The 20,501-nt window shown below is 43.7% G+C and overlaps 1 protein-coding gene across 3 annotated transcripts in view; it reads right to left on the bottom strand.

Moving 5' to 3' along the window:
- The window catches only part of fam114a2 (family with sequence similarity 114 member A2), a 48,399-nt gene that overhangs the window by 17,288 nt on the left and 10,610 nt on the right, over positions 1-20,501 (bottom strand). For 2 of the 3 annotated variants that reach the window (XM_085995609.1, XM_085995608.1), the window contains exons 2-8: positions 14,153-14,481; positions 12,358-12,457; positions 9,367-9,468; positions 7,578-7,687; positions 6,634-6,768; positions 5,038-5,196; positions 4,524-4,644 (exon numbers count right to left, since the gene is read on the bottom strand). In XM_085995609.1, the coding sequence (XP_085851735.1) occupies positions 4,524-4,644; positions 5,038-5,196; positions 6,634-6,768; positions 7,578-7,687; positions 9,367-9,468; positions 12,358-12,457; positions 14,153-14,479 (1,054 nt within the window). In that variant the 5' untranslated portion in view covers positions 14,480-14,481. The remainder of the gene's footprint in view (positions 1-4,523; positions 4,645-5,037; positions 5,197-6,633; positions 6,769-7,577; positions 7,688-9,366; positions 9,469-12,357; positions 12,458-14,152; positions 14,482-20,501) is intronic. The other variant, XM_085995611.1, reaches the window with a different exon arrangement.

The raw sequence follows: 20,501 nt of genomic DNA on the forward strand, positions 1-20,501 counted from the left end.
AGCTGTTATATATAAATAACTTGGACTTGGGTATAGGGAGTACAATTTTGAAGTTCGCGGATGAATAGTAATAAATAGTGAGGAGAATTTTAGCAGACTTCAGGAGGACTTAGATAGGCTGGTGAAATGGGCAGACAGATGGTAGATACGATTTAATGCAGATAAGTGTGAAGTGATGCAATTTGGGAAAAACAACACGGAGAGGCAGTGTAATCTAAATGGTACTATTTTGAGGGGGGGGGGGGGGGGGGGGAGAGCAGAGGGACCCGAGTGTACATATTCACAAATCTTTGAAGGTGGCAGGGCAAGTTGATAAGGTGATTAAGAAAATGTATGGGATACTTGGCTTTGTAAATAGGGGTAGAAACAGAATATGCTGGAAATACTCAGCAGGTCAGGCAACATCTGTGGAGAGATAAACAGAGTTAACGTTTCAGGTTGAAGACCTTTCATCAGAACTGGAAAAAGTTAGAGATGTAACAGATTTTAAGCAGGTGCAGAGGAGGAAAAAACAAAAGGGAAGCTCTATGATAGGATGGAAGACAGGGGAGATTAAATGACAAAAGGGATAATTGTACAAAGCAAAAGGAGATGGTAATGGGACAAGAACAGAAATAAAAGATAAGTCTAGAAGAGGTGTAAATGGGAATGGCAGAAACATCAACAGCTGCCATGTGAAAAAATAGGGGCAGAGGTTATGGTCTGAAATTGTTGAACTCTATGTTGAGTCCAGAAGGCTGTAAAGTGCCTAATCAAAAGACGAGGTGCTGTTCCTTGAGCTTACGTTGAGCTTCATTGGCACAGTGTAAGAAGCCAAGGACAGAGGTCAGAGTAGGAGTGGAGCGGAGAATTAAAGTGACAGGAGAACGGAAGCTCAGGGTCACACTTATGGACACCCAATCTGCGTTTGGTCTCCCCAATGTAGAGGAGACTGCATAGTGAGCAGCGAATACAGTATACTAAATTGCAAGAAGTACAAGTAAATCGCCCTGGGCAGTGGGAAGGGAGGAGGTAAAAGGGCAGGTGTTGCATCTCCTGTGCTTGCACAGGAAGGTGCCATGGGAAGGGGTCTTGGGGGTGATTGAGGAGTGGACCTGGATGTCTCCTTTGGAATGCTGAAAAGGGAGGGGAGGGGATGATGTGTTTGGTGGTGGGATTACGCTGGAGGTGGCAGAAATGGCAGAGGATGATCCATTGAATGTGGAGGCTAGTGGGGTGAAAGGTGAGGACAAGGGGAGCCCTAGCATGGTTCTGGGAGGGAGGGGAAGGGGTGAGAGCAGAAGTGTGGGAAATGGAATGGACAGTGTCGAGGGCCGTGTCAACCACGGTACAGGGGAATCCTTCAGTTGAGGAAAAGGGAGGACATATCGGAAGCACTGGTGTGGAAGGTGGCATCGTCAGAACAGATGTGACGGAGACGGAGAAACTGGGAGAATGGAATAGAGTCCTTACAGGAAGTGGGGTGGGAGGAAGTGTAGTCCAGGTAGCTGTGGGAGTCGGTGGGCTTGTAGTGGATGTTTGTCGACAGCCTATTCCCAGAAATGGAGACAGAGAAGTCGAGGAAGGGAAGGTAAGAGTCGGAGATGGACCATGTGAAGGTGAGGGAAGGGAGGAAATTGGAGGCAAAGTGAATGAAATTTTCTAGTTCAGGACGAGAGCAGGAAACGGCACCGATAGAGTCATCAATGTACCGGAAAAAGAGGTGAGGGAGGGGACCAGAGTAGGACTGGAACAAAGAATGTTCCACATATCCCACGAAAAGGCAGGCATAGCTGGGACCCATGCAGGTTCTCATAGCAACAGCTTTAATTTGGAGGAAGTGAGTGGAGTCAAAGGAGAAGTTGTTCAATGTGAGAACAAGTTCAGCCAGGTGGAGGAGGGTAGTGGTGGATAGGGAATGGTTGGGCCTCTGTTCAAGGAAGAAGCAGAGCGCCCTCAGGCCATCCTGGTGGGGGATGGAGGTGTAGAGGGATTGGACGTCCATAATGAAAAGGAGATGGTTGGGGCCAGGAAACTGGAAACTGTTAAAGTGGCGGAGGGCGTCGGAAGAGTCGGGGATGTAGGTGGGAAGAGACTGGACAAGGGGAGAAAAAGAGCCGAGATAGGAAGGAATCAATTCCGTGGGGCAAGAACAGGCTGAAACAATGGGTCTACCAGGGCAGTCCTGTTTGTGGATCTTGGGAAGGAGGTAGAAGCGGGATGTGTGGGGTTGGGGAACTTTGACGGGAAGATCTCCAGAGGAGATGAGGTCAGGTGACAGTCTTGGAAATGATGGCTTGATGTTCAGTAGTGGGGTCATGGTCCGGGGGGGAGGGGGGGGGGGGAGAGGTGTCCGAGAGTTGGCGTCCAGCCTTCACAGGGTAGAGATCGGTTCGCCAAACAACAACAGCGCTACCCTGGTCAGCAGATTTAATGACAATGTTGGGGTTGGATCTGAGGGAACGGAGTGCTGCAAGTTCACAGGGAGGTAGGTTGGAGTGAATGAGGGGAGCAGAGAAATTGAGACAGCCGGTCACACCGGCAATTCACAATGAAAAGATCTAGCGAGGGTAAGAGGCCAGAGGGAGAAGTCCAGGTAGAACGGGAATTTTGAAAACGGGAGAAAGGGTCCACTGTGCTGGGGAGTGGGGGGGGGTGGAGAGCGAAAAAGACTCCTGGCCAAAGTAGTGTGTACAGAGACGAAGGCGACAGAAAACGAGCTCTGCGTCGTGCCAAGCTCGAAATTCACTGAAGGGATAGGCATAAAGGGATGAAACTCAGGCCTTTGCCGAGGACCGATTGTTCGGGGTCGGAGAAGGGAAAGGTGAAATCTATCTGTTTCCAGTTCTGACGAAAGGTCATCGACGTGAAACGCTTCGCTCTCCACAGATGCTGCCTGAACTGCGGAGTATTTCCAGCATATTCTGTTTCTATTTCAGATTTCCAGCATCCACAGTATTTTTATTTTGTACAGTAGCATAGTGGTTATGTTACTGGATTAGTATCCAGAGGCCTGGACTAATGATCCGGAGACACGAGTTCAAATCCCACCACGGCAGCTGGGGAATTTAAATTCAGTTAATTAAATAAATCTGGAATAAAAAGCTCGTGTCAGTAACGGTGACAATATTGTCGTAAAAACCCATCTGGTTCACTAATCACAGAAACCCCACAGTGCAGATAGAGGCCATTTCGGCCCATCGAGCCTGCACCGACACATATCCCACCCAATCCCCGTAACCCCTACACCAACACATATCCCACCCTATCTCTGTAACCCCACGTATTTAATCCCCCTAACACTAAGGGTCAATTTATCATAGCCAATCAACCTAACCCGCACATCTTTGGACTGTGGGAGGAAACCGGAGCACCCGGAGAAAACCCACGCAAACACGGGGAGAATGTGCAAACTCCACACAGACAGTCGCCCGAGGCCGGATTAGAACCCGGGTTCGAATCCGGCCTTAGGGAAGGAAATCTGCCATCCTTACCAGGTCTGGCCTGTATGTGACTAGAGCCATAGCAATGTGGTTGACTCTTAACTGCCCTCAGGCCATCCTCTGTATGGCCAAGCAAGCCATTCGGTTGTAACAAACCATTACAAAGACTGCAGCGGTTCAAGAAGCCAGCTCACCACCACCTTCTCAAGGGCGATTAGAAATGGGCAATAAATGCTAGCCTTGCCAGTGACGCCCACATCCCGTGAACGAATAAAAGTAGGGGCATTGAATACAAAAACAGCAAGGAAGGCATACTAAACTTTTACAAATCACTGGTTAGGCCTCAGCTGGAGTATTGTGTACAATTCTGGGCACCACACTTTAGGAAGGACGCCAAGGCCTTGGAGAGGGTGCAGAGGAGTTTTATCAAGATGATTCCAGGAGTTGAGGGACTTCTGTTATGTGGAGAGATTGGAGAAACTGGGATTGTTTTCCTTAGAGCAGAGAAGGTTAAGGGGAAATTTAATAGAGGTATTCACAATTATGAGAGGTTTTGATTGAGTAAGTAGGGAGAAACTGTTTTCTCTGGTAAGTCAGTAACCAGATGTCATAGATTTGGATGTGTGCTTGAATAGGACTAATTTGCAGGGTTATGGGGCTAAATTGGACAGTTCTTTCAAAGAGCAGGCACAGACACGACGGGTCGAATGGCCTCCCTCTGTGCTGCAAGATTGATTCCAATACTGCAGTTTTTCCTCATCATGAAGTCTATAAGCAGTCGATTCTACAATTCCTCTATTGGTTTGTGTGTGTAAGAGGGGAGTTATATTTTTATAATTTACTTTAAAAAGAAATTTAAAGCCAATCAGCTAGTAATCTATTTACAATACAATGGAAAGTTAAAATAGCTTCTGACATTTAAGAGTGAAATGCTATTAAGAACGTCAAATAAATACCCAATTCTACTGACTTCTTATTGAGGTTATTCCAACCTACTGTTAAAAGGTTATGAAGGAGCTGATGAGGACCATATGGTCACGAACTGAATGATGAGCTGAATTCACAGTAAAAAGAATATACAAAGCATTTTTTCGGTTTCACCTTTGTTCTCTTCCTCCTCATCGTCAAATTCAACCAAAGAAAAGGCTTCTTTAATAGCTGCCAACTCCTCCTTCAATTTTGCCACATTTTCTCCGGACAGAGCATTCAGCACCGATTTAACCTACAGAATGTAATGAATAGCCCACGTATGCATGGTGAGAGTCGATTTGGGTAAAGAATCAGGTCAGCACTGGGCATGTAAAACCTGGATAATTAATATCATTTTTGTATTTAAAAGTAATATATATTTAGAGGACACAAATAGCTATGAAGGTATAACATATACCAGACTAAGATACATTTACTATATACAGTGTAAACTAGAATATATGAAATTGAGATTCACTTAATCACAAAATATACCATTATTGCATATCTGCATTATCCATATTTCTAATAAAGTACAATTCTCTAAATTAGGGATTTGGGTGCACAGAGTTAAAGCAAATTCCTGGCAATAACACTGGAGAAACATTAAAAAATTATAAGCTGGAATTCCTTGTTCCTTATTTACCTTTACTTCACTTTCATTGGACAAAATCTCCAAAGCTTCCAAATGGGACAGACCTTGAAACTCATCAAACAACATCCCATAATGAGCCTTCTTTTCTGTATCCACAGAAACCTCATCAGCTGTTTGTTGTTGTTCTCTCTCTTTTGCCTCTCGCAGAACCTTCACAGAGAAAATAAAGCATCATCAACTACAGGATCATCGACTATGCTGGAAAGTGATCGCACAGGGGTTTAGAGCACTGTCACTGCAGCTGTCTTACCAGTGTTCCAATTTGGCTCAAGAGATATGGGAGAAAAATCTCATAAGATGTTTTGGGGGACTTTCTATCTAATTCCCCGTAGGCTTAAGAATCCATCTTTAATCTGCCTAGAATTCAACACCAATTGAGCATTCCAATAACCAATTTAACAGAGAGTTCTCAAAGCACTTGGAATTTATTAATTTACCATGATTATAGCGTCCATCTCACCATATATCATTCTGCTAATCAGGAAAGAAATGCCAATGCTAAAATATATCATTTAAGCTAACAAAATGCTGGTATTTGTCATCAGTTCCACAAATTCAATGAGAATATTGAGAAGGGCTGTAATTTACAAAAAAAAATTCACTATGTAACTTCCTTAGCACGTTAAAAGATTTAGCCAGTTCCTGTGTCACAACAGCAAACACAGGTATAGTGCTTTCCTCAGTGTCACCCAGCAACCCCCTTCCCACTGTTCCCATTCTCCAAGGATACTCCTACCAGTACACCCACCAGCACCATTACCAGTTCTCCCTCAAACCAAGGCCACCTCTGACCATTGCCATACCTAGTCCCACTTCACAACCCCAGTACTCTAAGACTCCAGAATTCTCCTCCCACTACTGCAAAATCCCAAGATCACCCTCCCCAATACTTAACACCTGCTCCTCTCAGAAACTACCATCCCTTCCCACTATTCTCATACCTCTAGACCACCCTCCCAACACTACTAAATCACTCAGTCTTCAGTACACACCTTTCTACCTGCAACCTAGAACAACTTCCTTACCATCTACCTTCTAAAAAAGGTAGACCATAAATTGCAGTACATAGCTAAAACATAATACTAATTTATGATTTCCACAAAAATGTAGACGTAATCACAACTCAAAAATACAGCCAACCTCCTATAATACATAGTAATGAAAATATATCACTTATTCAATCACCATAATTCAGTGGCCCTGGTAATACATATATTGCAAAGTATAGAAGAGCAGAGTCTCCAACTCACTATGACACAGGCGACCCACTAAATACAAAAAGGGCCTTTTGGGGAGTTGTCAGACAGGTTCTGTTCCTGCAACAGTCTGCTCTGGAAACTTTTACAAACGTATCATTCTAGAAACGTTCATATTCAGCACAAACTACTGCAATGCAGTTTTCATGGGACTACAAATAAGATGGATAGCATTATAATGTCATTGCAGCACCAGTCATATCATGGTGCATCTGTTTAAAACACCACAATGGTCCTTTAAGACAATCAGAAATTGCCTTGAGCGACACGTTCAGACACAGATAGGAAACATTAATGATTTTATTTTAGCCACTGCCGAAGTTTAGAGTACCTGAGACAATGTGGTTGTCCTGTACATTAGTCCTTTCGTCTTCTTGAATCCAGGATCTCCTTCTGCAATAACATCCATGGTTTTTTTACCGATAAACTCAAGGGCATCCAAACCACCACTTAGTACTGTTTTCCCCTGAAAATAAAGTGATCTTTATATTGTATCTGATGAATGTGTACAGAAAAGGTTTGATTAAACAATTTCAATGAACATAAAGTGTCAGTACGGTTGCAGTTTTTAGCTTTGGATCCCTTATTGTGCAGATGCGAAGCTTATTTGCCTACCTAGTAAATACATTTGTAACAAAATGGTACTCTGAAATTTAAACATACACCTTTGCTAATTATTCCGGCGCAAGGTTCCAATATTAAATGACTGTAAAACTATATAAAAAAATTCCAAAGCTAAGCCACACCTTTGAGTTGCATTAAAGGTATATGCAAGCTTTGTTACTTGGAACTATTGCGAATAGATAAATGTATGATATAATTGGAAGGGCAGCATGATCACTGATGAGCAGTCCATCTGCTGCACTTGCAGTTAATGATGTGACAATAACTTTAACATTATTGGATGCATTAGATCATTACTATTTGCATCAATTAACCCTTGCCCAACATTTTTAGACATTTGAGTGACCAGAACACACAAATTTCAAACTTCATAATGTAATGCAAGAGCCATGATATTATAGCAGAATAGGCTCTTGAACATGAAAACCAATCTAAAGATGGGGGAGCAGTTTAGTTAAAACCAGAGTTCAGAGAAAAAGATTATTAGACATGTGGTGGGGGTGCGGGAGGAAACGAAATCGCTGAACTGTACTGATTAAGTTATGATTCAGTTTTCTTTAAACAAATCAAAATGATCCAAATACAATATTAAATATTGACCACAATATAAAAAGTCATTAACCATCATTTTAATAAAAGATCCATACTCACAGTGCTTTGAACTGCACTAGTAATGGTAGAAAACATCCCAAATGCTCCACTGGTTGGAGAGGAGGTTTCGCTCTCAGCTTTAGAGTTGTTCTCAGAGTTCTCTAATTCTGCTGTTTTCAAAAAATAAGCAAACAAGTCTGCAGCTCTTAGAATTACTTATTCAAATCAAATAAATCACACATTTATGCAAAGAACTGTGAATTCTTAATAACAACTTGTATTTATATAGTGCTTTCCACTTCTCTACCTCTCTCTCCTCCTTTAAGATGCTCCTTAGAACCTACTTCTTTGACCAAGCTCAGTCACCTGTCCCAATATCTCCTCAAACAAAAGCAAAATACTGCGGATGCTGGAAATTTGAAAAATAAACAGAAAATGCTGGAAATACTCAGGTCAGACAGCATCTGTGGAGAGAGAAACAGAGTTAATGTTTCAGGTCGAACGTTAACCCTGTTTCTCTGTCCACAGATGCTGCCTGACCTGCTGAGTGTTTCCAGCATTTTCTGTTTTATTTCGACTATCTCCTTCTCGGTGTCAAATTCTGTTTGATAATACTCCTGTGAATCACCTTGGGATGTTTTACGTTAAAGGAGCTATATAAATGCAGGTTGTTGGTAAAGTAGTCTTTAACGCAGTACAACGTCCCAAGGCACGTCACAGGAGCAAAATCAGACCGAGAAATTGGTGTATCATTTTAATAAGTTTACCGGTCAGTTTGTTACCAAACAATACATTTTTATATTTATTTTTGTGAACACATTATTTCTGGCCTTGAGAGTCACAAAGGTGATCAGGCTCAACTGGCATGACCCCGACACTACTCTAAGGACTTTTTAAAAGAGTGCGCAGGGACAGAGGGACCTGGGAGTTAATGTGCAGAGGTCCCTGAAGGTGGCAGGACATATTGAGAGTGGTTAGCAAAGCATATGGGATCTTGAGCTTCATAAATAGAGGTATTGAGTACAAAAGTAGAGAAGTTATGCTGAACCTTTATAAAGCGCTGGTTAGGCCACAACTGGAGTATTGCGTACAGTTCTGGTCACCACACTTTAGGAAGGATGTGAAGGTCCTTGAGAGGGTGCAGAGGAGATTTACCAGAATGGTTCTGGGGATGGGGGATCTTAGCTACAAGAACAGGCTGGAGAAGCTGGATTTGTTTTCATTAGAGCAAAGGAGGTTGAGGGGTGATTTGATAGAGGTGTACAAGATTATGACGGGTTTGGATAGGCTAGACGGGGAAAGGCTGTTCCCACTAGTTGATGGTACAAGGTCTAGGGGACACAGATTTAAGGTTTTGGGCAAGAGATACAGTGGGGATGTGAGGAAAAGCTTTTTTACGCAGCGAATGGTAATGACCTGGAATTCACTGCCGACAGAAGTGGTGGAAGCGGAGACACTCAATGTTTTTAAGGGGAGACTGGATAGGCACTTGAGGGAAATAAACTTGCAGGGCTACGGGGATAGAGCGGGGAATGGGACTGACTGGATTGCTCTACAGAGAACCGGCACGAACCTGATGGGCCGAATGGCCTCCTTCTGTGCCGTTATGACTATGACTCACATGAACAATGGCTGCTTAGGCAAGATACCCGGAGCCCATGGAACCCCAAGTCAATAACTTTATACTAGAAGATTATTCTGATTAAGTGGCAGACCTTTATGATTTACTATATTTGCAGATTCTATCTTAATGTCCCATATAGCATCTTCATCATGACCCTATCACAGGTTTCATTTACAGAGGCTAACTTTTCAAACTTCAGAGGTAGTTCTCTTGTCAAGTCATCACCTTTGTCTCCATCAGACACTTTCACTTCTGCTGAAACTTCTGTGGGGTTGGGAATACCAAGAGAGGACTCAGCTTTTTCAATCACATGGGAAATCCCATGACCTGTAGCAATAAAAATAAAACATGAAGTTAGAAGGAGAATAAATGAACAAAGCAGGCAATTCAGTCAAACTGATGTGACACGTATCTCATTAATAATCACCACTGGAAGCCAAATTACCAGGGATGGGTTCTGTTCTGCTTTGCAACTACAAGCATCCCAAGTTATCTGAAATAACAACAGAAAATGCTGGAAAAACTCAGCAGGCCAGGCAACATCATGGAGAGAGAAATAGAGTCAACGTTTCAGGTCGAAATCCTTTGGATTTTGTTTGTTCTGGATGAACTGAATGCTCTTGACATTGCTAAGTTCGACATTAGAATTTGAGGTGACAAATAAAAAAAACTATCAACCCATCTTCCTCCTGCAACTGGCCCACTCTTCCACTTACTTTCCATTCACCAGATTGAAATACTGCCAACATGAAATAGGTCTTTCAAACCCAATGCAAATACACATTTGGTGTGGGTGCGGGGAAGAGGTGGCATGTATTTCCAGGCTTCAGGACTCTATTGAGAATTACAGCTGACTGCACAAACAACTGGATTACTGGATTCGAAGAAAACTAATAAGCAACATCAAGATCAAGGCCAGGGTGGGTTATATCTTGGAGAAAGAACAAGCCTGTAAGCTGAAACAAGAACTTTGAAATGAAGAAATCTTTGAGTCAGGACCGTCATAAGCAAATAGAAATGTAAAAAGCTAAATGCGCATTATTTAGGAACCAGCCTATTTAACAGCTTTTTATATGCAGTCAATCAAACGGAGGCTATTCAAAGCCAAGAACAGTATTAAAAATGATCACTTTTTAACATATATTTTTTAATTAACGCTACGATAAACTGAACCAGTCCAGCAATGTTCTATTATCCACCAGAAAAATTGAGCTGGCCTGTTGTCATGCACCTCTTCTTGTGAGGCTGAACTTCCCCACCTTCCAACTGGTTATAATACAACAACAATTTGCATTGATATTGCACCTTTAACGTAGAAAAACATCCCAAGGCGCTTCTTAATTCCCCTAGTGCAGTTAGTCCAAAGATGTGCGGGTTAGGTTGATTGGCTATGATAAATTGACCCTTAGTGTTAGGGGGATTAAATACGTGGGGTTACAGGGATAGGGTGGGATATGTGTTGGTGTAGGGGTTACGGGGATCGGGTGGGATATGTGTCGGTGCAGGCTCGATGGGCCGAAATGGCCTCTATCTGCACTGTGGGGTTTCTGTGATTCTGTGAGTTTTGACCAGCGTCAAGTTTTTGCAACTTCAAACTCTTTCAGAGAGGTGCAAGACACTGTTTCTAATTACTATGCTTCTCGACTACAGGAAACTCTTTTTACCGGCACCTAAATAACCAGAAATCTCTCTTAACTGGCAAAATTCAGGAGTAGGTTCAGGTAAGTTGTACTTCATATTAGTGGCCGTGTAACCGGGGTTCCTGGATCTGTAGCCGTGTAACCAGGGTTCCTGCACCTGTTCCCATGCAACAGGGACGCCTGGATCTGTGGCCATGTATGGGGCTCTCGTACCTTAGTAAATATACTTTTGTAATCCGGACTTTTTGATCGACCGGCACCATGCTGATCTCGTCGGTGCCGGATAAAAAAAGTTTCCTGTATATTGAAAAAAATCAATTGTTAACATTTTTAACGGGGTGGTGGTGGAATGGGTTAGCGTACTGGCCTTTCATGTCTGCGACTCAAGTTTGAATCCATCCCATACTGATGGGATCAAACTGCTCTCTGTCTGCTGCTATAAGGGTCCAATGTGAAAAACGTTAGGGCAGTCTTAACCAGGCATGAGCCTGTAACATTAAAATGCCAATTTAGGATTAATGGGAAATCTTTCTGAGGCCACAGGATGGCAGGTATGGGAAGTGGAATATGTCAGACTGGCGAGGCGCTGGCACAGTGCAGATGGAGCTTTGTTCAGCAGCTGGTGTGCTATACCTGACTGGTGGGTGCATGACACCAAGTGCCTGAAATTGCAAAATGTTCATGACAGGCCATAGTGATTGGTGGAAAACAAGCTGCCACATACCAACTGTTAAACTCTTTGACTTGAAGCAAGAACAGTTCCAAAATCAAGACAGAAAACATGCAAACTAATAGGAACATTTTAGGTAATTATTCTCATTTTAGAAATCTCAGCACTCTCACTTTTGGCCCACCCTTATTTTGAAAATAAAAGTTTGGAAGCTCTGGTATAGTTTATTAATAAATACAGAAATAATCTGCTATGTACTGCTGACTTTATTTTCCTGTTTCAGCAGGAGGAATAATTACCCGACCACTGTGTAATTTCTGGAAAGTATCATTATTTGGGAACAGTGTGAAGTTTAGAACTGCGAGGGTATTAAGATACAAATGAGACTGTGCTACACAATAGAAAAATTGAGTAAGGAACAAAGGCAATAAAACAGGTGTATTGCAGTATAGATTTAAAATTAAAATTCTTTAAAACTTTAATAGAAATGATATGGGGCAGTTTTTTTAATTTGTACAATAGGTCTCACATTACAGTTTGACAAGAGTACATACACATTTCACAATAGTTGCAAGTTCATGCAGTGAGAGTCATGCATATCATACATCATAATATTCTAATAGTTCTAACTCAGGAACATAGGAACAGGAGCTGGCTATTCAGCCCCTCAAGCCTCCTCTGCCATTCAATTAGAGCATGGCTGATCTGTACCTCAACTCCTGCCTTAGCTCCATATCCCATACGCTTACCTAACAAAAACAAAATTTACAATATTCGCTTAACTGGCTAACATTTTATACTCTATCGTTGATGCAGCTCCCTCACTTCACTTAGCAAATGAAGCAGTAAACTAGCTTTGAATGATAAACTGTTAAGTATGTTTCTGAAGAGCAGCAGTGAACTCACCAACAGATGCAACTGTGGCTGTTGCTGTAGTAAGCAGTGACTTTCCCCAATTTCCCCAGTAGCCCCAACTTCCTGCCTCTTGACCAGAGAGCTCTTGTGCCTTTAAAAGAGATCAATCAGGGTTACTGTGGTTATCAGGACACTTAACCATAGTTCTCATTCTTAGACAGGTACTGGGTCCCTTGCTTTTTGTGGTATATATCAATGATCTAGACTTGAACATAGGGGGTATGATTAAGAAGTTTGCAGGTGATACTAAAATCAGCTGTGTGGTTGATACTGAACAAGGAAGCCATAGACTGCAGGAAGATATCAATAAATTGGTCAGGTGGGCAGAACAGTGGCAAATGGAATTCAATCCAGAGAAGTGAGAGATAATGCATTTGGGGAGGGCTAACAAGGAAAGGGAATACACATTAAATGGTAGGACACTGTAGTGCAGAGAAACAAAGGGACCTTGGAGTGCATGTCCACAGATCCCTGAAGGTAGCAGGCCAAGTAGATAAGGTGGTTAAGAAGGCATACTGAATGCTTGCCTTTATTAGTCATGGCATAGAATACAAGAGCAGGGGGGGTTATGCTTCAACTGTATAAAACACTAGTTAGGCCTCAGCTAGAGTACTGCATGCAGTTCTGGTCACATTACAGGAAAGATTGCACTAGAGAGGGTACAGAGGAGATTTACAAGGATGTTGCCAGGAGTAGGGAATCTTAGCTATGAGGAAAGATTGGATAGGCTGGGTTTGTTTTCCTTGGAACAGAGGAGGCCGAGGGGAGACCTTATTGAGGTGTATAAAATTATGAGGGGCCTAGATAAAGTGGATAGAAAGGACCTATTTCCCTTAGCAGAGGGGGGCAAAAACCAGGGGGCACAGATTTTAAGTAATTGGTGGAAGGTTTAGAGGGGATTTGAGGGGAAATTTCTTCACCCAGAGGGTTGTGGGGGTCTGGAACTCACAGCCTGAAATGGTGGTTGTGATGAAATATTCCATTCATCACTCATCAGTATTTCTCTGCCTGTGACTGTGGTTGGTTTCAGTTTCATTTCCATTGTATTGTACTGTGTGTAGGGCTCCGCCCATACCTGGCTCCTATGTAAGCTGGCCCAGCCTGCAGCACATCCAGTACGGCAGACCTCTGGATGGAAGATACATTCTCCTCTGTGTGTTACCTTCTAAGTCAATAAAATTGATGTGCCTCAATAAATCCGAGACTCGATGTTAGCGAAACAAAACAAGGCTTTTATTGACTTAGAAGGTAACACACAGAGGAGAATGTATCTTCCATCCAGAGGTCTGCCGTACTGGATGTGCTGCAGGCTGGGCCAGCTTACATAGGAGCCAGGTATGGGCGGAGCCCTACACACAGTACAATACAATGGAAATGAAACTGAAACCAACCACAGTCACAGGCAGAGAAATACTGATGAGTGATGAATGGAATATTTCATCACAGTGGTAGAGGCAGAAACACTAACCACATTAAAAAAAGTACTTGGATGTGCACTTGGGATGCTGTAACCTGCAGGGCTACAGACCAAAAGCTGGGAAGTGGGATTAGGCTGGATAGCTCTTTGTTGGCCGGCACGGACACGATGGGCCGAAATGGCCTCCGTCCGTGCTGTAACTTTCTATGATTCTATGACTTAAACACTAATGTAGACAGCTAAGTTCTGGCAATACAAGTAGGGCAATACTGAAGCACGATCAAGCGCAGAACAAATCAAGATTTTTCAGATAATGATTATTTAAGGAAATGTTAATTTATGAATAGACGAGCCTCTAATATTGCTTACCTTATCAGCAACCCCCAAGGGTTGTTGTTCGGTTAACCCAGGCTGGCTGGATCCCTTTGATTCTGGTCTCTTTCTCGTCATGCTGACTGACTCCATCCCTTTACTTGCACTGCTTTCAGGTATGCCATCAGCAGACCCACAGCCCTCATTTTGGATATTGTCTGTAGTGTACTGGTCAGGTTCAGTCTCAAAGTGCTGTACTAATTCAACATCTTGTTCACAGTTTTTTCCCCTATCTGCTGCAACACTGAAAGAACTTCCTTCTGGAGCTACAGATTCTTTATCCACAGGTACCTCAGCAGTCCCAGTCCCCTCCATTTCTGACATACCTGTAAATGAATGAGTAAAACAAGTAATAAGAGCATAAGATTCAGGAGCAGGAGTAGACCATAGGGCTCCTTGAGCCTGCTCCGCCATTCAAAAAGATAGTGTCTGATATTTGACCTCAACTCCACTTTCCCGCCTTATCCATATATCCCTAGATTTCCTTATAGTGCCCAAAGATCTATCAATCACAGTCTTGAATATAATCCACGACTGAGCATCCACAGCCCTCTGAGGTAGAGAATGCCAAGGATTTACAACCCTTTGAATGAAGAAATTTCTTCTCATCTCAGTCCTAAATGGCAGACACCTTATCCTGAGACTATGGCCTAGAAATTGAGTTGCCTTAGCGCCGCTTTTGAGGCGCTAGAGGGACTAGCGCCAGAGTTATGGCCAGTTCAAAAATTCCCTGGGGCCCTAAAGCGGCGTTGCACCGGTAGCGCTGCGCCGGCACCGATGACGTCATCGGTGTGCGCAGCGTCCCGGTTGCCATGCCAACGGGCCCCAGCGCCGAAATTCAGTTGCGGCCGCCTCGCCCGTGGCAGCCGCAACTAAGACTCTGGCAACAGAGTCCTACATGTGTTTGCGCCGGCGCATTAAAGGCCCCGCGGCGGCCGGCCGCTTTCCCGCCGGCCGCCTGGCCGCAGCTCCCTCCCCGGACTTCCCCCCGCCCCCCCCCCCCCGGACTTCCCCCCCCCCCCGGAACAGAAGCAAGCCCGGCACTTGTCCGAGGTGCCGGGCTCATTTTTAAAAAGATTTTCGCGGGCCGCGGCCGGGTGCAGGCAGCTCCTCCTTAAGGGAAGGAGGAGGCCTGCACTTCCCGAACCTGCTGCACCGCAGCGGGCGCCGCAGCGCCGGAATAGCGCCGAAATTCAGCGCGTAGCGCCAGTTTTCAGGCGCAAACAGCTCTCAGCAGCGCCGGCAGCCGTTTGGGCGCAGAACTATTGAATTTTTGGCCCGCCCAGCGCGACTTAGCTCCGGCACTAACTTCCGGCGCTAAAGCCGTCGCTGCGCCAAAACTCAATTTCTAGGCCTATGACTCCTACTTCTAGACTTCCCAGCCAGGGGAAACAGCCTCCCAGCATCTACCCACTCAAGCCCCTTAAGAATTTTATATGTTTCAATGAGATCACCTCTCATTCCTCTAAACTCTAGAGATTATAGGCCTAGTCAACTCCATCGCTCCTCATAGGACAATCCCCCCATCCCACAAATCAGTCTAATGAACCTTCAGTGCACTCCCTCTAAGGCAAGTATATCCTTCCTTAGGTAAGGAGACCAAAACAGTTCACAGTACTCCAGGTGTGGTCTCACCAAGGCTCTATATAATTGTAGTAAGACTTCTTTACTCTTATACTCCAATCCCTTTGTAATAAAGGCTAACATACCATTTGCTTTCCTAATTGCTTGCTGTACCTGCATGTTAACTGTGTGATTCATGTACAAGGACACCCAGGTCCCTCTGAATATCAACATTTCCCAGTCTCTCACCATCTAAAAAATATTCTGCTTTTCTATTTTTCCTACCAAAGTGGATAACTTCACACTTCCCAACATTATACTCCATCTGCCATGTTCTTGCTCACTTACTTAACTTGTCCATATTCCTTTGCAGCCTCTTTGCATTCTCCTCACAACTCACTTTCCACCTAACTTTGTATCATCAGCAAACTTGGATATATTACACTCGGTCCCCTCATCCAAGGCATTAATATAGATTGTAAATAGCTGAGGCCCAAGCACTGATCCTTGTGGTACCGCACTAGTTACAACTTGCCAACCTGAAAATTACCCATTTATTCCTACTCTCTGTTTTCTTTTCCTCAATCCATACCAATACATTTACCCCCAATCCCATGATCCCTAATCTTATGTAACAGCTTATCGAATGCCTTCTGAAAATCCAAATATACTACATCCACTGGCTCCCCCTTATCTACCCTGTCAGTTACACCCTCAAAAAGCTCCAATAGATTTGTCAAACACGATTTCCCTTTCATAAAACCGTGTTGACTCTGCCTAATCATATTATGATTTTCTAAGTGCCGTTACCACATCCCTAATAATAGATTCTAACATTTTCCCTACTACTGATGTCAGGCTAACTGGCACTGTTTTCTCTCTCCCTCCTTTCTTGAACAGCGGGGTTAGATTTGCTACCTTCACAGGGACCGTTCCAGTATCTAGGGAATTCTGGAAGATCAGAACCAATGTATCCACTATCTCTGCAGTCATTTCTTTTAAAACCCTAGGATGTAGGTCAACAGGTCCAGAGGATGTGTTGGATTTTAATAAGAACATAAGAAGTAGGAGCAGGAGTGGGCCTTACGGTTCAGTAAGATCATGGCTGATCTTTGCCCTCAACTCCACTTTCCCACCCAATCCCCATGTCCCTTAAGAGTCCAAAAATCAATCACTCTCAGCCTTGAATATACTCACCGACTGAGCACCCACAGACCTCCGAGATAGCGAATTCCAAAGATTCACAACCCTCTGAGTGGAGAAATTTCTCCTCATCTCAGGTCAGCTTTTAGGTGTTGTTTATAATAAATTTAAATCACAGTATTATTTTAATCATTGAGGCTATAAAAACAGTACAGTACTTGAAATAGTTTTTACTCCTTGCAAAATAATCAGGGCAGATCTTTAATAAAAAGCATACATGACTGTGTTACTTGCAGGTTTTATAACATTTCATGAATAGGTAGACTTCTTCAATCTGTTTCTTTTTAATTTTTTTAATAACTAAATCCTTGCGAAAAAGGGAAAAGTACCTTCAAAGGGAAAAATCAAAACAAGAGGGGAGCCACAAAAACATCATACATTTACACTTTTAGTTTTATTGTTTTTGATGCAGGCTAGATGACATTATTTCTACTTGAAAAATTCTCATGAAACTCAGAAAAACATTTTAATTCTGTGGGTTGGATAGTCTTGCCAATTTTCCACATGAAGAAGTTCAGTACAAATTGATGAAGAATAATGAGGAATGATAAGGAATTTATTGGTTGTTTAAGAATGGTTGAGGAATTACATCCCTCCAAAAGATTCCCTCCAAGTTAACAAATGAAAAATGTAGTATTTCAGGGACATCGCAAAACTGCTAAATTCCCTGTCTATTTTGGTGGATGTTTGTCAAGCACGTTACTAAACTAAAATCAACCTTGACTTAAAAATCCTAATATTACATAGCAAATGTTTTACATCACATACAACAATTTGCATTCATTTAACATATTTAATGTAAAATAACTTCCAATGCATTGTATAGAAAAACAAATGTAAGAAGTCACACAACACCAGGTTATAGTCCAACAGCTTTATTTGAAATCACAAGCTTTCGGAGCGCTGCTCCTTCGTCAGGTGAAGTGAAGAGTTGCATATAAGCACAACATATATAGTCAGAGAGTACTGCCAGATGATTACAGGTAATCTTTCTAACTGCCCTTTATCACACCTCGGCAGAGAGATAATCACAGGTGTGAATGGTGTCCAAACAGGTCAGTCAGGAAAACATTACATCAAAGAACAATGTGGTGGGGTCACAAGGGGTCAAATGTTGCAGATGCTGGGGTCTGTATGGAAAACAAAACTATTTTTTTGCTGGAAATCACAGCAGGTCCGGCCGCATCTGTGTAGAGAGAACAAGCCAACAATGACTTGAGTCTGGATGACTCTATATCAGGTGGGGTTACATGTAGCGTGACATGAACCCAAGATCCCGGTTGAGGCCATCCTCATGAGTGCGGAACTTGGCTATCAGTTTCTGCTCGACGATTTTGCGTTGTCGTGTGTCTCAAAGGCCACCTTGGAGAATGCTTACCCGAAGATCGGAGGCTGAATGTCCTTGACTGCTGAAGTGTTCCCTGACTGGGAGGGAACACCCCTGCCTGGCGATTGTTGTGCGGTGTCCGTTCATCCGTTGTCGCAGTGTCTGCATGGTCTCGCTGATGTACCATGCTCCGGGGCATCCTTTCCTGCAACGTATGAGGTAGACAACATTGGCTGAGTCACATGAGTATGTACCATGTACCTGGTGGATGGTGTCCTCACGTGTGATGATGGTATCTGTGTTGATGATCTGGCATGTCTTGCAGAGGTTGTCGTGGCAGGGTCTGTAGGTGTCCATCGCGTTCCTCCTCGTCTGAGCAGATGATGAAAGATGCCCTCGTAAGAATGGGATATGACGCTCGACTCATCAATCGACAGTTCCGACGGGCCACAGCGAAAAATCGCATAGACCTCCTCAGAAGACAAACACGGGACACAACCAACAGAGTACCCTTTGTCGTCCAGTACTTCCCCGGAGCGGAGAAACTATGCCATGTTCTTCGCAGCCTTCAACATGTCATCGGTGACGACGAACACCTCGCTAAGGCCATCCCCACACCTCCACTACTCGCCTTCAAACAGCCGCCTAACCTCAGACCATCGTTCGCAGCAAATTACCCAGCTTTCAGGAGAACAGCGACCACGACACCACACAACCCTGCCACAGCAACCTCTGCAAGACATGCCAGATCATCAACACAGATACCATCATCACACGTGAGGACACCACCCACCAGGTAGATGGTACATACTCATGTGACTCAGCCAACGTTGTCTACCTCATACGTTGCAGCAAAGGATGCCCCGGAGCATGGTACATCGGCAAAACCATGCAGACACTACGACAATGGATGAATGGACACCGCACAACAATCGCCAGGCAGGAGTGTTCCCTCCCAGTCAGGGAACACTTCAGCAGTCAAGGACATTCAGCCTCCGATCTTCGGGTAAGCATTCTCCAAGGCGGCCTTCAAGACACACGACAATGCAAAATCGTCGAGCAGAAACTGATAGCCAAGTTCTGCACTCATGAGGACGGCCTCAACCGGGATCTTGGGTTCATGTCACGCTACATGTAACCCCACCTGATGTAGGGTCATCCAGACTCGAGTCGTTGGCTTGTTCTCTCTACACAGATGCGGCCGGACCTGCTGTGATTTCCAGCAAAAAAAGTTTTTTGTTTGTTTTTTGTTTTTCATACAGACCCCAGCATCTGCAACATTTGACCCCTTGTGACCCCACCATTGTTCTTTGATGTAATGTTTTCCTGACTGACCTGTTTGGACACCATTCACACCTGTGATTATCTCTCTGCCAAGGTGTGATAAAGGGCAGTTAGAAAGATTACCTGTAATCATCTGGCCGTACTCTCTGACTATATATGCTGTGCTTATATGCAACTCTTCACTTCACCTGATGAAGGAGCAGCGCTCCGAAAGCTTGGTGATTTCAAATAAAGCTGTTGGACTATAACCTGGTGTTGTGTGACTTCTTACATTTGTCCACCCTAGTCCAACACCGGCATCTCCACATTATAGAAAAACAGATAGCAAGTGAAGGAAGATAGGTTAAGAGGAGAGACCGAAAACTTGGTCAAAGAGTTGGGTTGAGAGAAGATTTGTGAAGGACAGCTGGAGAGGCAGAGAGGGAATTTAGGAGAGTAAGACCTAGGCAGCTGACAACTCTACTGACAGTTGGGTATTTATCTAACTCTACTGACGGTTGGGTCTATCTCTCTTGTGAGACTATGGAATGCACTACTGGAGTTAGTGATTGAAGCAGAGACCAGGTCAACATTTAAGAATAGGTAGGGTAGGCCTTAGTGCGGCGGCGGGAGGAGTCCGAGCAGCAGCGACCTATAAAAGGTAAGCCCGAGGCGCGGGTAGGCCTCACCAATCAGAGGGAGAGAAGTAAAAAGTAATCGAGGCGTGACGTCACCACGAAGCAGGTAAGTGATTGGTTGGTTGGGAGTATTTCTCTCTTTTTTTAAAAACTTTAACTCTGTGGTTTGTAGTTTTTAAGGTCTCTGTGGTGTAGCGGGAGTTTGTAAACCAGGGCCCTTAAATATATTATAAAATATTAATAAATGTAATTAATTACATAGAATGGGAGAGCAGGTGATGTGTTTCTGCTGCAATATGTGGGAGCTGGTGGACACTATTGATGCTCACAGTGATCACATTTGCAGTAAGTG

Source organism: Somniosus microcephalus, chromosome 8 (assembly GCF_052327205.1).
Source record: "Somniosus microcephalus isolate GS21.2 chromosome 8, FLI_Smic_1.0, whole genome shotgun sequence".
Taxonomy (NCBI): Eukaryota; Metazoa; Chordata; class Chondrichthyes; order Squaliformes; family Somniosidae; genus Somniosus; species Somniosus microcephalus.